The following is an 18,080-nucleotide window of genomic DNA, read 5'->3' as shown; positions in this document are numbered from 1 at the left end:
TTATCAATCTATCTATCTATCTATCTCACTCACTCACTCACTCACTCACTCACTCACTCACTCACTCACTCACTCACTCACTCACTCCTTCTCTTGTTCCACTCACTCTCTCTTCCTTCCAACCACTCTCACTCTCTCTCTCTTACCTCAGAATAGCGGAAAGAAGAAGTGAGCTCCCTGGTGGCCGAGACTGGCTGTAAGGTTCTGCAGAATTACAACCCTGATTATGTCCTTCTGTTATAGTGACACTTGATCCAAGGAAGGTCCCTATTGGACAAGGAAGCGTCGTAGGCGAGGCCCCAATGGGGATGGCTTGACGTCTTACACCCGGCACTTAATAAGGAAATGGATAAATTGTGGGGTAGGGAGGGAGGCTCAAGTTTGGAGAGGGACAGCCAACGCCCCTGTTGCTATATTTGCCATCACATTAGGCAAGCAAAATTAACCCAAGAGGAACGTCAGTCGAGGCAATCAGATGGTAGACTTGTTCCTTTCCCACAGGAGTGGGAGATCAGATTGATACTGTACATAAACATAATGTATGTCAATGGCCCGGTCAAATGAGGACAGGATCTGTGGACAGTCTGTACTTTTTTAACACTTTACATTATTTGCTGAATCAACTTTCAGGGTCTTCAGCAGCTTTAAAATATTATTTAGACTGACCAGTGGGTCTAATTCACGCAAATACAAGACACAGCCATAGTAATCTTCCCATTATAGCCTATTTATGAAGTATTCTATAATGGGAAGATTACTGTAGCTGTATCTTGTATTTGTGTGCATTAGATTCTCACCAGGGCCCGTATCCACAAAGTGTCTCAGAGTAGGAGAGATGATCTAGGATCAGGTCCCCACCTGTCCATATAATCTTATTTATTATGATATGAAACTGATCCTAGATCAGCACTCATACCCTGAGAGGTTTTGTGGATACGGGCCCAGGGCTCTAAGAACTAACTGTCATACTGAGAATGTCTCTCATTTTTCTAGCTTCATTAAGACCCTTACAGATATGCGATATCATGAATTTCCCTCTTTAACTGTGTTATGGGTGCCTGATTGGACTGATTTATTAGGCGGACCATGCTGTGCCCTGGCTGGAGCTGTGATTGGTTAACATTTCGGTCGAATTGGCAGAGAAAAGCTTCTTGAGCTGAGCTGGCTCATGCTTTCCTGCAGGGGGCGCCACTCTGAAAGAGTATTTTTCAGAGAGGAGGATCTGGTCGCAGCAGCGAGGGGTGGTGATATCTAAGGTGCTATGGCCACCCCCTGACTGGCTGACGGTCGCAGTTAGCGCGCTGTAACGACGGAGCACATTCTGAGCTTAGGGCTCAGATTTTATTTTTGGACTGCCATGGAGACTGGCCCTTCCATTTGTAGGAAGGGGGTATAGTTGCGCTCAACATGAGCCTTCCGCTCTGACACTCCGGGCTGGGACAAGCAGGCAGCAGCCTGCCGACCCCCAAGCAGCAGTCACACAGGTAAATACACTACAATTTATTTTCGACAGCTCGTAGTAATGTGTTTATGCTATTGGCTGGGTGGTAGAGCACTGAGACAGGTGTTAGAGCTGTTGAAGCCAGCCCCCAGGAGGCTGTACTGTATACTGTAGCCCCATTATGGCTAAAACTATTTGACATGTCTTCAAAGAGCAAAGGGATTTTCGATGCAATGTTAAAGCTTTGTATTTCGGGTGTTGCATTCCAGGAGTCATAACTGGAACGAGATAGCATCATGGTTAAAACAATAATGGTTTATGTTCTGATACTCCTACGCGATACTCCTACACTACTTGCATATGTTAACCTATGAACATATAACACACAGGGTGGTAGAATGTTTATTGTTGAAGTACAAGCTGGTACAGTGTTTTAAGTTGAATCTGTAAATGTTTTTGCTTTTTCAAATGTAAGGGGACTCCCCTGTCCGGGCGTGTTTGTCAACTGTAGTAAGCATTACCTGGTAAGCTCAATGCTGTTATATATTTTTTTATAGCTTTACTGATCATGTGCTCATAAACTAAATGCATGTGCATGTTTTTAGGGGTAGGGGATGGGAGATTTGTCTTCCCACCTAAGGTGGACACCCAAAAGCCATTGTATGATGCATGGCTATTATTACCCTTTCCTCTTTTGAACTTGCATCTTGGAGGTGCTCCAAAAGCCTAACCTACCAGAGCCTTAAAAGGATGACCTCCTCTCACGTATCAGGAGGCAGGTCCAGTCTCTGTTACTGTAGCAGAGTGGCCCCTTTAAAACATGATCAGAAGTGGCCTACATTTGAGTTTGACTACTAGCAGAGGCCTCAAACAGCCATATTCAACTGGTGGACCGCGGTCCGGATCCGGAACATGGACCGCGTGTACTGGGCTTTCAACTTAATGCTGCTGAAAGTTGTAGTAGTGGAATGCACACGGTGCAATTTCGAAATTTGGTAGTGCATAATCAGTTTTCCTCTTGTCATGTCATTCACTGACAGACCATAGAGAGCTATTTCTAACATGTCAAAAATATAGAGTTGATCAATTATTAGCCCATGTTAGCTAGGTAGGTAAGTTAGGCTAACCAGCTAGGCTAACCAGCTATCTAAATCTTGTAGTTATCATGGCCATATTATGTGCCCAGGGGCCTCGACATGTCAAGATGTGTAGAATTGCAGGAAATGTGCTTTAAAACTGCACACTTTTCTCTCCGCCCCATGGCAAAATAGGTAGAATTGCAGCAAATGAGCTTTAAAACTAGTTAGGGATAGGCGGGACTCAAATGTCTCAACTGGCCAATTGCCAGGGAAAATACTATAAAATTCAACATTTCATTAAATCACACATGTAAGATACTCAATTAAATACTATAAAATTCAAAATGTCATTAAATCACACATATAAGATACTCAATTAAAGCTACACTCGTTGTGAATCCAGCCAACATGTCAGACTTTAAAAATGCTTTTTGGCGAAAGCATAAGAAGCTATTATCTGATAGCCTGCACCATCTGCACCAGCAGTAAACAAAGGAGTTAGCATATTTCAACCCTGCAGGCGCTACACAAAACGCTGAAATAAAATATAAAACATGCATTACCTTTGACAAGCTTCTTTTGTTGGCACTCCAATATGTCCCATAAACATCACAAAAGGTCCTTTTGTTCAATTAATTCCATCCATATATATCCAAAATGTCCATTTCTAAAGCGCGTTTGATCCAGAAAAAAACAGCTTACAAAAAACGCAACGTCACTACAAAATATTTCAAAAGTTGCCTATAAACTTTGCCAAAATATTTCAAACTACTTTTGTAATACAACTTTAGGTATTTTTAAACGTTAATAATCGATCAAATTGTAGACGGGGCAATCTGTGTTCAATACAGAAATGAAAACAAACCAGCGCCACTTTTCACGTCTTGCGCAACTCACAAAAGTGTACCCAGTTCCTAGTTGGCATACTTCTTCATTGCACAAAGGAATAACCTCAACCAAATTCCAAAGAATGGTGACATCCAGTGGAAGCGGTAGGAACTCAAACGGGTTCCTAAGAAATATCCCTTGGCAATAACAAGCCAGGGAACAGAGAGGCAAAAAAAAATCTGAACAGTTAGTCCTCAGGGTTTTGCCTGCTACATAAGTTCTGTTATACTCACAGACATGATTCAAACAGTTTTAGAAACTTCAGAGTGTTTTCTATCAAAATCTATGAATAATATGCATATCTTATATTCTTGGCATGAGTAGCAGGAAGTTGAAATTGGGCATGCTATTTATCCAAAAGTGAAAATTCTGACCCCTAGCCCCAAGAATGGCAAACATTTTGTCTATGATCAACGAGAGGGGTGTAAACAGTTTTAACAGTTTGGGGTCACATGGGTTGCGAGCAGTTTTTTTTCTCAATACACCAATAATAGACAATATCCATCCGGACCTTTGCCACCTAGGACATTTGTGTGACCGTACCTTCTCAAATAGTAGTTTAGTGTCCCTGGCCTAAATCATACAAACCTACATAAAAAAAATATTTAAGTAAAAAGGTATTTGATGTGCCATTATACATGCAATTTCCATTATTAAACAAGACAGAAGGTTGTGAGAGATAAATATGATATCCTGACTTGTAGGCTTATGACATTCCTTTTCAATCTAAATACAGCTATCAAGGTCTGAACTTTAAAAGGTTTACAGCCATCAAGGTTTAAAAAAGATACGGGTCAAGATCTTGCAATTATATCATTTGTTTACTGTGCATAAAAAAAACTCTGACCTACTCAAATGGCCATGACCACAAGTGACATCACGGGGGTCAAATGCTCAACATTCACTTTCACTCTCAATCAATACTTGGACCTGTAGGTTGCAGGCCAAGTATGGCTGCCAGTCAGACCTCACACTGTCACAGTAACAGTATCTAACTGCCCAGACCTCATAGTGTCACAGTAATACAGAATATAAAAACATGTAATATACCAGCAACATAGTTTTTGGTATATTTGATCTTTATTGGTCATTTGTACAGTAAACCCACAGGCACAAGTGTCAGTGTCTTCACACATTACTTTGCCTTGTTGTTATGCACAGTACAGTAATTAGACCAATATATGCTCTTAGGATCTGATATGCATAAGCAGCCCCTCAGGTATTTTCTCGGCCATTGATTTACTGTCCCCGTCGAGTGAAAGTGATGCACCCTGCCTGTACAGGACATGACTGAGCATCTATAGAAGAGAGCAGGTGATCAGCTGCCCTCATCTCTACTCTCTGCCTAAAATTAGGCCAAGGAACCTTCCAGTATCAGCTGTGAGGCCTTAATTGCAGGGAGTGTTAAACTTGACTGCCCTCCTTCGCTTTCCACTCACTCTTTATCCTCTGCAAATGGCAGTTGTCTAGCTGCGTAAAATGTACTGAACAAAATGCTACGAACCAAATACATACATCATTGTATAAAATGCTTTATTTAATGTCAGAAACAAATAGGTTTAAGGTAAAGAAAGTTTTAACACAAAAAAAGCAGAAATCACAATATTGTCACATTAGTAGCATAAGTAAGGATGTGAAAAACCCCAGTGTGCATCACTGGAAACAGAATCATGGTTAAATGGCAGGATGAAATGTTAGTATGTGTGAAATAAAGTGGAAATAATACGACAGACAAGCAATGTTCTCTTACCAGGTTATTCAGTTACCTCAAAACAATTTGGCATTTCACTGCAGAATTTTATGCATGAAAAAAAAAGAGATGAATCGCTTAAAAGCCAATGTAGCCTAGTGTTTAACACCTTATTCAGGCTGATGTCTGGATAATCTCTGTGCTCAAATAAATGCCAGAAGAAAAACACATTTTTTAAACATGATATTACAAATAACGGGCTCAGTGACTAAACTTCCCAAACCTGGAAATATGACAAAGAGTTACCATTTCATATTCTAAGCTTGGGTTTTATGTTCCTTTCTGCATAATTTCCAACATACATGTAAATGCATTCACCTAATACTTTTCAATGGCATAAACAAAGAAGAGAAACAACCATTGAGTAAAAAACAAACATTCATACTGTATATACATAAACATATGTGGCATATACTTTTGACAAGAAACCAAATATAGACAGAGTGTACAAAACATTAAGGACACCTTCCTAATATTAATCCCTCTCCACACACACACTTTTGCCCTCAGAACTTTCTCAATTTGTCAGGGCATGGACTCTATAAGGTGTCAAAAGCGTTCCACAGGGATGCTGGCCCATGTTGACTCCAATGCTGCCCACAGTTGTGTCAAGTTGGCTGGATGTCCTTTGGGTGGTGGACCATTCTTGATACACACCAGAAACTGTTGAGCGTGAAAAACACAGGAACGCTGCAGTTCTTGACACAAACCGGTGCGTGAATGGCACACACAATACATGTCTAAATTGTCTTAAGGCTTAAAAATCCTTCTTTAATGTGTCTCCTCCCCTTAATCTACACCCATGGAAGTGGCTTAAACAAGTGACATCAATAAGGGGTCATAGCTTTCACCTGGATTCATCTGGTCAGTCTATGTCACGGAAACAGCAGATGTTTTGTACATGTCTGGAGATGAAATGGAATTGGGGAGTTCTCATTGCTTTGTACAAACTGAATATACAGACACACAAAACAAAGCAACGGCTAACCATTTTTAAAAATTCTCTAAAGTTACCTACTAAAGGTGGTAGGAAAGGTATAAAGGTATGCTACTTCAGGATATCATCACAGGGTTGGCTGACAAGCAAACGGTGTTGTTGAAGTTCATACCGTCTTGAGAAGAAAGTCTTTGCCACCAACACATGTTTTTCAATATTCACCATGGGGTAGGTCTGAAAAAGAAATAAAAAAGTATTCAGATGTTTGTTTACCAATGGTGTGTCGATTGTGTTTTTGATGGTTAATGAATAGGTCAGCCACTGATCTACACTCTTAGAAAAAAAGGGTTCCAAAAGGGTTATTTGCAGAGGGACCAGGGTTTGGAAGATGAAGGTTCTTTGGAAGGCAAGGTTCGACATAGAACCCTTCTGAATTTGAATAAGCTTTTTATTGTATTTTTTTTTCTTTCTTTAGTGACTTGCGCGTTAGTGTTTACCTCAGTGTTTAAACCTGAACCCTGTAGAGTTTTAAAAAATGTTTTAAACTGTACCTACAGTGCCTTCGGAAAGTATTCAGAGCCCTTGACTTTTTCCACATTTTGTTACGTTACAGCCTTATTCTAAAATGGATTACATTATTTTTCCCCCTCATCAATCAACACACAATACCCCATAATGACAAAGCAAAAACAGGGTTTTAGAAATGTTTGCTAATTCAATAAAATAAAATAAACAGAAATTCCTTATTTACATAAGTATTCAGACTCGAAATTGAGCTCAGGCGCATCCTGTTTCCATTGATCACCCTTTAGATGTTTCTGCAACGTTATTGGAGTCCACCTGTGTTAAATTCAATTGAACGGACATGATTTGGAAAGGCACACACCTGTCTATATAAGGTCCCACAGTTGATAGTGCATGTCAGAGAAACAAACAAGCCATGAGGTTGAAGGAAATGTCCGTAGAGCTCAGAGACAGGGTTGTGTCGAGGCACAGATCTGGGGGAGGGTAACAAAATAAATCTGCAGTATTAAAGGTCCCCAAGAACACAGTGGCCTCCATCATTCTTAATTGGAAGAAGTTTGGAACCACCCAGACTCTTCCTGAGGCCTCCCGAGTGGCACAGTGGTCTAAGGCACTACATTGCAGTGCTAGAGGCGTCACTGCAGATCCGGGTTTGATCCCGGGCTGTGTCGCAGCCGGCCGATATGCAGCATTTACGGTGAATGCAGTCTCCTCTAAAGCGGGAACATTGCCTTTAAATTTCAATATGCTGAACTTCCGCAACGCAGATTTAATAGAGCCCTAATTCTGTAAAGAGGTAAATTAACACTCAGTGATGTAAAATAACCCCATGTGTTGGTGTGTTGGAGTGTGATTGTGTTATTTTTACTCTGTGCTGAGTAAAACACTCAAAACCATGCCCATTATTATCATATTTTCCAGCATGCTCTACAGCAGGTCGATTTTCAGAATTGTTTGCCTAACTATCTGTGTTATTGCATGTACAATTATTGACTGATCTTATGCCACATAAAGATAAATAACATAGGTTTTTCTAAACTAATCCAATCTGTTAGTAGCAAGAATTATTGCACTCGTTACTGAGATGGTTGTTCCAGTTTAGATGGTTTAGGTAGTCTCATATATACATTTTCCCTACCCTGGCAGTCATTCTGAAAGCAGGTTGCAAGTGATTAAAAACAACTCTGGTCGATGTCCGCACCCGTGGAAATCTAATTAGCATAATAAAAAAATCCCCATAAAAATCTGTCAGTTTAATAAGCTAGAGATATCGCAATCCACCGCATCCGACTATGTCGCACTTCTGCATCTGCGGTGAAAGGTGACAGAGCTAGAGTGGTGTTTTGTCAGACCATGACAAAACACCACGAGACCCGAAAATGTTTTTTCTCACAAAATCATCTGTAGTTTCCAAACGGTTTGGCCTACAAACTATACTGAACAAAAATATAAACGCAACATGCAAACTATACTGAACAAAAATATAAACGCAACATGCAATAATTTCAAAAATTTTACCGAGTTACATTTCAGTTCAGGAAATCAGTCAATTGAAATAATTTCATTAGGCCCTAATCTATGGATTTCATATGACTGTGCAGGGGCGCAACCATGGGTGGGCCTAGGAGGGCATAGGGTCACCCACTTGGGAGCTAGGTCCACCCACAGGGTAGCCAGGCCCAGCCAATCAGAAGGAGTTTTTCCCCATGAAAGGGATTTATTACAGACAGACATTTTCTTGTTTCATCAGTTGTCTGGTCTCAGACAATCCTGCAGGGGAAGAAGCTGGATGTGGAAGTCCTGGGCTGGCGTGGTTACACGTGGCCTGCGTGAGGCCGGTTGGATGGACAGCTAAATTCTCTAAAACAACATTGGAGGTGGCTTATGGTAGAGAAATTAACATTAAAATCTCTGCCAACAGCTCTGGTGGACATTCCTGCAGTCAGCATGCCAATTGCACTCTTCCTTAAAGCTTGAGACATCTGTGGCATTGTGTTGTGTGACAAAACTGCACATTTTAGAGTGGCCTTTTATTGTCCCCAGCAGAAGGTGCACCTGTGTAATGATCATGCTGTTTAATCAGTTCCTTGATATGCCACACCTGTCAGATGGATGGATTATCTTGACAAAGGAGAAATTCTCACTAACAGAAATGTAAACTCATTTGTGCCAAAAAATTTGACAAATCATTTTTGGGATATTTTATTTCAGCTCATGAAACATGGGACCAACACTTTACATATTGCGTTTATATTTTTGTTCAGTATATTATGACCACTCTATGGAACATGATGGTGTTCTCCGTTTTGCTCTATGACTCCGTTTTGCCCACAAGCGTCTTGGGACTTGTCTGAAGTTGGTACAGTTGATCTGCCAACTTCTGTCTGTAGCATCTGAACAGTATGGGCTACACACTACTATGTGCAAAAGGTGAGACTCTCACGAACATGTACATGTTGGGTGTTTAGTGCCAAAAACAGGGGGTTAAAAACATGTTTAAAAAATATATAACAAATGTTTCCTGATCTTTTTTACAGTGCCATACAAAAGTATTCACTCCCCTCCGCATTTCTCCTATTTTGTTGCCTTAAAACCTGGAATTAAAATATAATTTTGTTTTTTTATCATTTGATTTGCACAACATGCCTACCATTTTGAAGATGCAAAATGAAAAAAAATGTGTGAAACAAACAAGAAATAAGCCAAAAAAACAGAACACTTGAGCGTGCATAACTATTCACCCCCCCAAAGTCAATACTTTGTAGGGCCACATTTTGCAGAAATTACAGCTGCAAGTCTCTTGGGATATGTCTCTATAAGCTTGGCACATCTAGCCACTGGGATTTCTGCCCATTCTTCAAGGCAAAACTGCTCCAACTCCTTCAAGTTGGAAGGGTTCCTGCTGGTGTACAGCAATCTATAAGTCATACCAAAGATTCTCAATTGGATTGAGGTCTGGGCTTTGACGAGGCCATTCCAAAACATAAATGTTTCCCCTTAAACCACTCGAGTGTTGCTTTAGCAGTATGCTTAGGATCATTGTCCTGCTGGAAGGTGAACCACCGTCCCAGTCTCAAATCTCTGGAAGACTGAAACGGGTTTCCCTCAATAATTTCCCTGGATATTGGGCGCCATCCATCAATCCTTCAAATCTGAGCAGTTTCCCAGTCCCTGCCGAAGACAAGAATCCCCACAGCATGGTGCTGCCACCACCATGCTTCACTGTGGGGATGCTTTTCTTGGGGTGATGAGAGGTGTTGGGTTTGTGCCAGACATAGCGTTTTTCTTGATTGCCAAAAAGCTCAATTTTAGTCTCATCTGAACAGCGTACCTTCTTCCATATGTTTGGGGAGTATCCCACATGCCTTTTGGCGAACACCAAACGTGTTTGCTTATTTTTTTCTTTAAGCAATGGCTTTTTTCTGGCCACTCTTCCGTCAAGCCCAGCTCTGTGGAGTGTACGGCATGAAGTGGTCCTATGGAAAGGTACTCCAATCTCCGCTGTGGAGCTTTGCAGCTCCTTCAGGGTTATCTGTGGTCTCTTTGTTGCCTCTCTGATTAATGCCCTCCTTGCCTGGTCCGTGAGTTTTTGTGGGCGGCTCTCTCTTGGCAGGTTTGTTGTGGTGCCATATTCTTTCCATTTTTTAATAATGAATTTAATGGTGCTCCGAGGGATGTTCAAAGTTTCTGATATTTTTTTAGAACCCAACCCTGATCTGTATTACTTTGTCCCTGACCTGTGTGGAGAGCTTCTTGGTCTCCTTGGCCACTTGCTTAGTGGTGTTGCAGACTCTGGGGCCATTCAGAACAGGTGTATATATACTGAGATCATCTGACAGATCATGTGACACTTAGATTGCACACAGGTGGACTTTATTTAATTAATTATGTGACTTCTGAAGGTAATTGGTTGCACCAGATCTTATTTAGGGGCTTCATAGCAAAGGGGGTGAAAACACATGCACACACCACTTTTCAGTTTTTTTTTCTTTTTTTTTCTTTTGAAACAAGTAATATTTTTCATTTCACTTCACCAATTTGGCCTATTGGACTATTTAGGACTATTTTGTGTATGTCCATTACATGAAATCCAAATAAAAATACATTTAAATTACAGGTTGTAATGCAACAAAATAGGAAAAACGCCAAGGGGGTGAATACTTTTGCAAGGCTCAGATATCGCTCAGATATAGGACAAACACTTCAGAACAAACTTCCTTTAGATTTTTTTGGGGAGGACTATCTTTTGTTTCATGTAGTGAATCTGTTATTCAATGCGTTTGTATGGGCTAATGGCAGTAAGGCCCAATATTTTTTTCATTAAAAATAATTGTTTTATAACACCACCACTGTGGCCCTCAAAGAAAGGCATTATGGTATGTGTTATGTATTGTAAATACTAATATGGCTGGTGGAACCGTTCAGAGGGTTCTAGGAAGAAGATAAGGGTCCTTGGTAGAACACTTCATAGACGGTTTTAGGAAGGATCTTAAGATAATAAAAGGGTTCTTCATAGAACCATTTATAAAAGGTTCTAGGAAGAACCCATCACAGAGGGTTCTAGGTAGAACCCTAAGCAAAATGAAGAACCCTAGGTTCTATTTAGCACCTTTTTTTCTAAGTGTGTATACCATGGGTCGAGATGGGGGTAGAGAGCAGCTCTAAGGGGCTTTTGAATTTGGGGGTGGAGAGCAGCTCTAAGGATACGTTGAATTTGGGGGTGGAGAGCAGCTCTCAGGATACGTTGAATTTGGGGGTGGAGAGCAGCTCTCAGGATACGTTGAATTTGGGGGTGGAGAGCAGCTCTAAGGATACGTTGAATTTGGGGGTGGAGAGCAGCTCTAAGGATACGTTGAATTTGGGGGTGGAGAGCAGCTCTAAGGATACGTTGAATTTGGGGGTGGAGAGCAGCTCTCAGGATACGTTGAATTTGGGGGTGGAGAGCAGCTCTAAGGATACGTTGAATTTGGGGGTGGAGAGCAGCTCTAAGGATACGTTGAATTTGGGGGTGGAGAGCAGCTCTAAGGATACGTTGAATTTGGGGGTGGAGAGCAGCTCTCAGGAGATGTTGGATTTGGGGGTGGAGAGCAGCTCTAAGGAGATGTTGGATTTGGGGGTGGAGAGCATCTCCAAGGAGGGTTGAATTGATTGTAAACTGCCCCTTTTCTTCTAACACAATACCGTATCATTGATAACCAAATAAATATTCCTCACACTGTCTTATATTCTTTTCAGGGGGTTAAACTGCTCATGGCTGCCAGTTATAGCAATGTCACTGAACCAGGCCTGCTGTCCCAGCAGTACCCTCCAGCTCTACTGCCCAAGCCTGGCAAGGAAAATGTTAGACTCCAGAAACTACTCAAGAAAACAGAGAAAAAAATAAAGAAAAAAGCTTCCCCTGAAACGGCAAAGACACCGGTCCCTTTCCGCTCAAACCTCTCCCCTGTGAATGAAGCAAGCCCTGACTTGGAACACAGTGATCACTCAACCCCTCCTAAAACCCCAGAGGCACCCTTCTACACACAGCACCCCAGATTCGCTGTCAGGCCAGCCTATCGGCATGTGCCATCCCCTTACCCGCAACAACAAGGAGCCACTTTTGGTGGTACAACAAGGTTCTCCCCAAAGCCATATGCTGCTCCAGGACCCACCTTCCCCCATCATGTGGCCCCACTCTACACATTTACTCCAACAGCCCCATCACCCATTCCAGGGCCAGTCTCACATGCAGTGGCACCCACAACGCCTGTGCCAACTTCCTCTGTGCCTGAAGTGACAATCACAACTGCTGCTCAAATTGCTCCTCCAGTCCCTGCTCCAGTTGCTCTTGTCACAGTCACTTCTGCTGCCACACAACCTACTCTGCGACTAGCCCCTGTAGTAATACACCGCAAAAGTCCAAGTCCACGGTTTAAAGCTACCGAAGCTACACTAAAGGCACCCAAACCGATGTTTGATGTCCGTCAAATTCGGGTATATACTGCATCTAAGTCCCCCCTGCATGATTACACTGGAAAGACATTTACTGCAGACACATTACCTCGGAGTAGAACACCCACATCAGACATCAGAAGGGTAATAACACCAACAGCTGAAATCAGAAGGAGTGCAACACCGGCATCTGAAGTGAAAAGCAATTTAACTTCGACATCAGAAATCAAAAGAGTTGCAACGTCTAAAATGAATCAAGGTACAACGCCGACATCGGAAATCAAAATAAGTTTAACACCGACACCTGAAGTCAAAAGGTGTGCAACACCTACATCTGGGGTAAAAAGAGGTTTAACGTCCAGACCTGAAATCCAAAGGAGTGCAACGCCTACATCTGAAGTGAAAAGAGCTAAAACGCCAACTCATGACTTTTTAACACCAAGAACTAATTTAGGTCGACCTAAGACACCCTCATATCATGTGTCCCGTGCCAAAACACCTGTTATTGAAATATCAAGACCCAACCCACTTTTATTTGCTGTCTCACCCATTACTATAGATGCACATAGATCTAAAACACCAACACCTGGTTCTAATTCTGCCAATCCATCGTTGTCTAGTTCTCAAAATCTGCCAATGTCTGAGCCTTCAAAATCACCATCAACTAGTCAGGGTGCAAGAACTCCAAATGGGGAAGTGACATCAAAAGAGACTCCTACACCCAAATCACCTCCTGAAAACACTTTAAAACCAGAGGCTCCTCGACAAAAAGCTCTAATAGTTGAGTCTACCAGACCAAAGACCTCTACAGCTTCATTAGGCTATCAAAGACCAAAGACCCCAACAAATATCACACCAACTCCTACAGAACCCTCATATCAAAGACCCAAGACTCTAACCAAAGAAACACTAAAGCCTACAGCACCCTCATATGGGTACCAAAGACCCAATACTCCAACAATTATCACACTAAAGCCTACTGCACCCTCCTATCAAAGACCCAAGACTCCAACAAAAAAAACACTAGAGCCTACAGAAACCTCATATGGGTACCAAAGACCCAAGACTCCAACCAAAGACACATCAAAATCTACAGCACCCTCAGATGGGTATCAAAGGCCCAAGACTCCAACCAATGAGACACCAAAGCCTACTGTACCATCATATGGATATCAAATTCCCAAGACACCCTCGAATGAAGAGCCTAAACCAATGACTCCAACAATCGGGTATCAAAGGTCAACAACACCAGTAGTTGGGTATCAAAGACCACAACCACCAGCAGGTTATCAAAGACCAAAGACTCCCACAGCTGGGGTATCATCCATTGGATTTCAAATGCCCAATACACCAACATATGTGGCCCCTAAATCAACCCATACATATTATGGGTTGACTCCTGCTGCATATGTTGCCCATGGTGGAATCCAACGTGTCTCACCTTCATTCGGCATATCCAGGTCTAAGACGCATGCTCTAGAGGAATCTAAAACCACAACGCAAGGGTTGGAAGCATCTAACATACCTACCCAAGAGTTACTTGTAAAAACACATCCTTTGCCCATGGTGTCCAACCAGGAAGCATCCTCCAAAGAAAAAATCCCTTTAAATGAGGCCATAATATCCACGACTCCAGCAGATAAGCTTCTGCTTCCAATAATTGTTGTTACACAAGCTGAAGATGTCTCAGAACCAAGCGTATCCATAGCTGTAACCAGCAAAATGGCAACTCCTGTTTCAGAAACACCAAAGGTTAAAACTGTGGCCAACACAAGACCATGGGCTAAATCTCCAACACCCGAGGCTAAGAAACCAGAGGTTAAAACGCCAATTTATGGAGTCATCCCAAAACCCAAGACACCCACCACAGAAACCCAACACCCTGTGTCTTCTGCTGCAAACAAAGATGCCAGCAAGACAATACCTCCTGTCTCAAAAACAGAATCTCCTGTGGCTAAAGCCAGGGTACAACAAGAAGAGCTAAAGGAATCACCAGAGCCTAAAACGCCCACCAAAGCAACCTCTGAGTCTAAACCAGCAGGGACAAAGCCGACTACTTCTTCTCCACTTGGAAAGACCTCAGCTCCTGAGAAGCCTTCGGTGGCTGTTCAGTCTCCGGCTAAACAAAAGGATAACCAAGAAGCCCAACCTGAAAAGGCGGTGTCAGCTCCATCCACACCATCAACAGAGAAGGAAGAGGGAAAAGACTCTTTCCCAGCAGCTGCACCCCTTCTTAAAGTGATCCAAAAGCCAAAGGGCATGATGAAGTCTAAACTCAGTGGTTGGTCACGGCTCAAGAAGCATATGGTGGTGGAAGAAGAACCACCTACGTTCCCAGAATCAAATCCTATGAAAGACACCGCAAAGGGAACTGAGCAGGAGGGAGGTGAAGCGAAAAAGGATGAAACGGTGTCATTTAAAGACATGGTGGCAGCCGTAACGGCTGACGATCCTCCCAAGGCAGCAAAGAAGTGGGATTCTCTTCTCTTTGAAATGTTCTCCTCTAAAGAGAAGATTATGCAGGTGATTGAAGCTAGCAAAAGTGAGGAGGAGAAAAAAGAGCAGCCAAAGGATGCACCAAAAGAAATTCCATCCTTTGCCCATCGTCTGCCTGTCCTCCTTTTCAGCCCAAAGTTTGATGCCAAAAGGCTAAGAGAGGCTGCATCAAGGCCACTTACAAAAATTTCGACAGTGTTTGAGATGGGTCTCATAGGGCGTAAAAATAAAGATGAGGAACCAAAAGACTTTAACAGAACAGCTAGAGGGTTCACCTGTCCTTAAACCATGTCTCTTTGGACTGGTAAAGATGAAACAGAAGAACATTTTGAAAAATTCTGTTAAATGTTTTGTGTACAGGTGTAGACATAGTAGTAGTAGTAGTAGTAGTAAGAATGTGGTCTGAACTTGACATCTGACTACGTTACGGATGTGTCTGAATGTCTCTGTCTCTGACAGTATGAAAATATTACCTTGAAAATCAGAGCAGAAGGAAAAATATATTTTTGTCTTAAAGGAATTCAGACATCTCGTGAGATTAAAATGTACAAAGATTAAGTAAATCTCAGAGCTTCTTTTTTGTCCACTGTTAAACCATGATAGGAGAATGAATGACTTTTGCAGACCTCCACACATCTTTTTTTCAAAAGTGGTCCTGAGACTGTAGTGTAATACATTTAGGCACACCACCTACTGAAAACTAGACTGAACAGTATATTGATGCAGGATTTGGTTATCGGAAGAAATCTGACTCCAGGGGATTCAGAGTAATGTAACCAAATAAGGATGAAAAAGGAAGAGAGGATGAAAGTAGAAGGAGTGTATATTTCTCCAAATGGTGCTATTTCCGTACATTTTTTCAAATACACTTTAGATATTCTGGCGAAGTTAGAATGTTTAGAAGTTAGAATGTTTGATGACACTACATATGCTAATGCCAGCTTTGCCATCTTCCTTTTTAGGTGTACAGGTCATTGAGAGTGTTATTTGAGATCTTGGGTTGCTAACTCCTGGGGGATGAGGAAACTATATGAAGGAAGTGTTTGACCTTTGGCATGGATGGATGAGGGGTCAGCGGGAGGCCTTGTGGGATATGGAGGCAAGTGATGATAAATGTGAAGAAAAATGTATACAGTAAGTACTTAGGGCAGATTCCTAATTTGAGATCCACAAATTTCCCAATTGACATCAATGCAGGATTAAGGTGAAAGTTAAATTTAGCATGTTTCACAGAGTTTTCAAATATGCAGCTTTCAAACGAGGTACCCAGAAGAGTCAAGAGCTGAGAGTGACATTTGACCTTAAGGTTCTCTAGGTTCGTCAGCTTGTTATTGATGCTTTACGTTTGTGTTTCATGCATGGACTATATAAAAAGATTAAGAACATTATCTCCTATTGACAGAGTGATGTTCAACCGTTTTGCAATCTGATGTTTATCTGTATAAGTGTACAGTAAATGTTATTTTCTATATATTTTTGATAAAAGAGAAAATTAAAAAAAAAACTTGAATAGGAAAATGCTGATTTTGGTTGATGTTTGACATAGAAAGTTCATCTTGAACTACAGAATGAAATAGAGAAAATGTATTCTGTAGTGAAGTTAATGGTCACAGCAAGGTCAAGGGCAAAGCTATTGCCCTTTTGGTGTTTGATAAAATAAATATTATTGAATTGTAGCTGGTATTTTGTCTATAATTGTTGGTTTTTATCTGCAGGACCAGCAGAATAAAAAGGTGTTTTTTTGCCTAAGAAAATATGAGTTATTATTGGACTACTCATGGTAATTACAGTAATGTTTTAAAGTGTATGATTATTGTATAGACCCAGTCATCGCACCTGCTTTTCCATTGGTGTATTCATCCATATATTCATCATCATCAACAGGAATCTTCGCATACTTGCCATGAGCAGTCATCACAAATTTGTACCTTTTACCAGATGGATTGCCCTGAAAAGCATAGGGACTGATTTAGAACAGAAATCATTTGCCACAGTAAATACACTTTGTATTTAGTTTGTCACAGAATATTCAAATACTGTATGTGTATGTATGTCTGCGAGCGAGTGAGCGTGCTCACCTTTGCCCCTAATCTCCCAGGGGATGTTTCTCCAATGATCTCCCACATGTTCTTTTTCTGCATCACGTCACCAGCTTTTACATCCTGGGGAATGAACAGCACCAAACAGAAACTCAGCTGTATATCAAATGATTTTGTCAGCCATGCAAGACAAGCAATCCTCTTGGCTTTGGTTCTGAACCGCCACAACAGAATTACACCCCAGAAGGGGGCAGCCTTGGATGAAGCTCACTGCACAAACGCTCCTCTGATTCTCCGCATGCCTGTACACAGCTGTACTGCAAACACTTACGTGTGGAAGAGTTCAGAAGGAAACAGAGGACAGGGAGTGAAAGCGAAAAGAGCAGTTACCTTGAGAAGGGAGGACACGAAGAGAGTTGAAATGAGAAGACTGAGGAAGGAAAGTAAAGGAAGTAGATACAAATGTTTCACTAATGCTGTATTTTGATGAAAAGGATTCAGTCTCTGTAAAGGGGATGCGACACCCCGTGTGTCATCGTACAACAGTGTCCAACCTTAAGCCACCTATGTAAAGGGGATGCCAGTGCTAGAGAATAGTGACAGGGAAGCCGTTTGTGGTAGTGTATATTCCACAGGTAATCTCTTGTGAGCAGAATACATAAACATAAATGGTACCATAGATCTCTTTATAGATCTCTTTATACCATGGGCACTGATAGCTAAGCATTAGTTCCAGTGCTTGGGTTTTTCGTCACAGGTTATTTAGACAAATCATGATTTCGCAGGTGTTGGCATCTTGATTTTCAGAAAGGGAGAGGACATTTGGCCCATAAACTTGTCCGTAACTTGCGGAGAGAGAGGTTGGAGCTCCTTGTTCTGGTTCCATTCCTTGTTCTAGCATCTCTTCATCGCCTCTCTTAACACTTATGGAACCAGAACTTAATCAAGAAGCTGACCAACTAGCTATGCAAGACTTTAGTTCTGGGTTAACCAA

General features: G+C 41.7%; 2 protein-coding genes across 7 annotated transcripts in view; one reads left to right on the top strand and one right to left on the bottom strand.

The window, feature by feature from the left end:
* The first annotated feature begins 1,158 nt into the window (after positions 1–1,158).
* LOC139369845 (mucin-2-like) lies at positions 1,159–17,760 on the top strand. Of its 4 annotated transcripts, XM_071109148.1 has the most exons (5): positions 1,228–1,484; positions 1,917–1,965; positions 8,371–8,507; positions 8,956–9,050; positions 11,856–17,760. In XM_071109148.1, exon 5 carries the CDS (start codon positions 11,871–11,873, stop codon positions 15,330–15,332), a length of 3,462 nt encoding a protein of 1,153 aa, XP_070965249.1. In that variant the 5' UTR covers positions 1,228–1,484; positions 1,917–1,965; positions 8,371–8,507; positions 8,956–9,050; positions 11,856–11,870; the 3' UTR covers positions 15,333–17,760. The 4 variants fall into 4 exon arrangements, with proteins under 4 accessions (XP_070965227.1, XP_070965242.1, XP_070965249.1 ...); XM_071109133.1 differs by lacking the exon at positions 8,371–8,507; XM_071109126.1 differs by lacking the exons at positions 8,371–8,507; positions 8,956–9,050 and having other exon boundaries at positions 1,159–1,484.
* Positions 4,923–18,080, bottom strand: part of LOC139369823 (non-muscle caldesmon-like) — a 70,313-nt gene continuing 57,155 nt past the window's right edge. For all 3 annotated transcript variants that reach the window (XM_071109108.1, XM_071109117.1, XM_071109100.1), the window contains 3 exons: positions 17,126–17,209; positions 16,884–16,995; positions 4,923–6,329 (listed from right to left, as the gene is read on the bottom strand). In XM_071109108.1, coding sequence (XP_070965209.1) covers positions 6,307–6,329; positions 16,884–16,995; positions 17,126–17,209 — 219 coding nt within the window. In that variant the 3' untranslated portion in view covers positions 4,923–6,306. The remainder of the gene's footprint in view (positions 6,330–16,883; positions 16,996–17,125; positions 17,210–18,080) is intronic.

The sequence above is a fragment of the Oncorhynchus clarkii genome, chromosome 2 (assembly GCF_045791955.1).
Source record: "Oncorhynchus clarkii lewisi isolate Uvic-CL-2024 chromosome 2, UVic_Ocla_1.0, whole genome shotgun sequence".
Taxonomy (NCBI): Eukaryota; Metazoa; Chordata; class Actinopteri; order Salmoniformes; family Salmonidae; genus Oncorhynchus; species Oncorhynchus clarkii.
The sequence above is the reverse complement of the archived record's forward strand: the minus strand, read 5'-3'. Positions and strand labels throughout refer to the sequence as shown.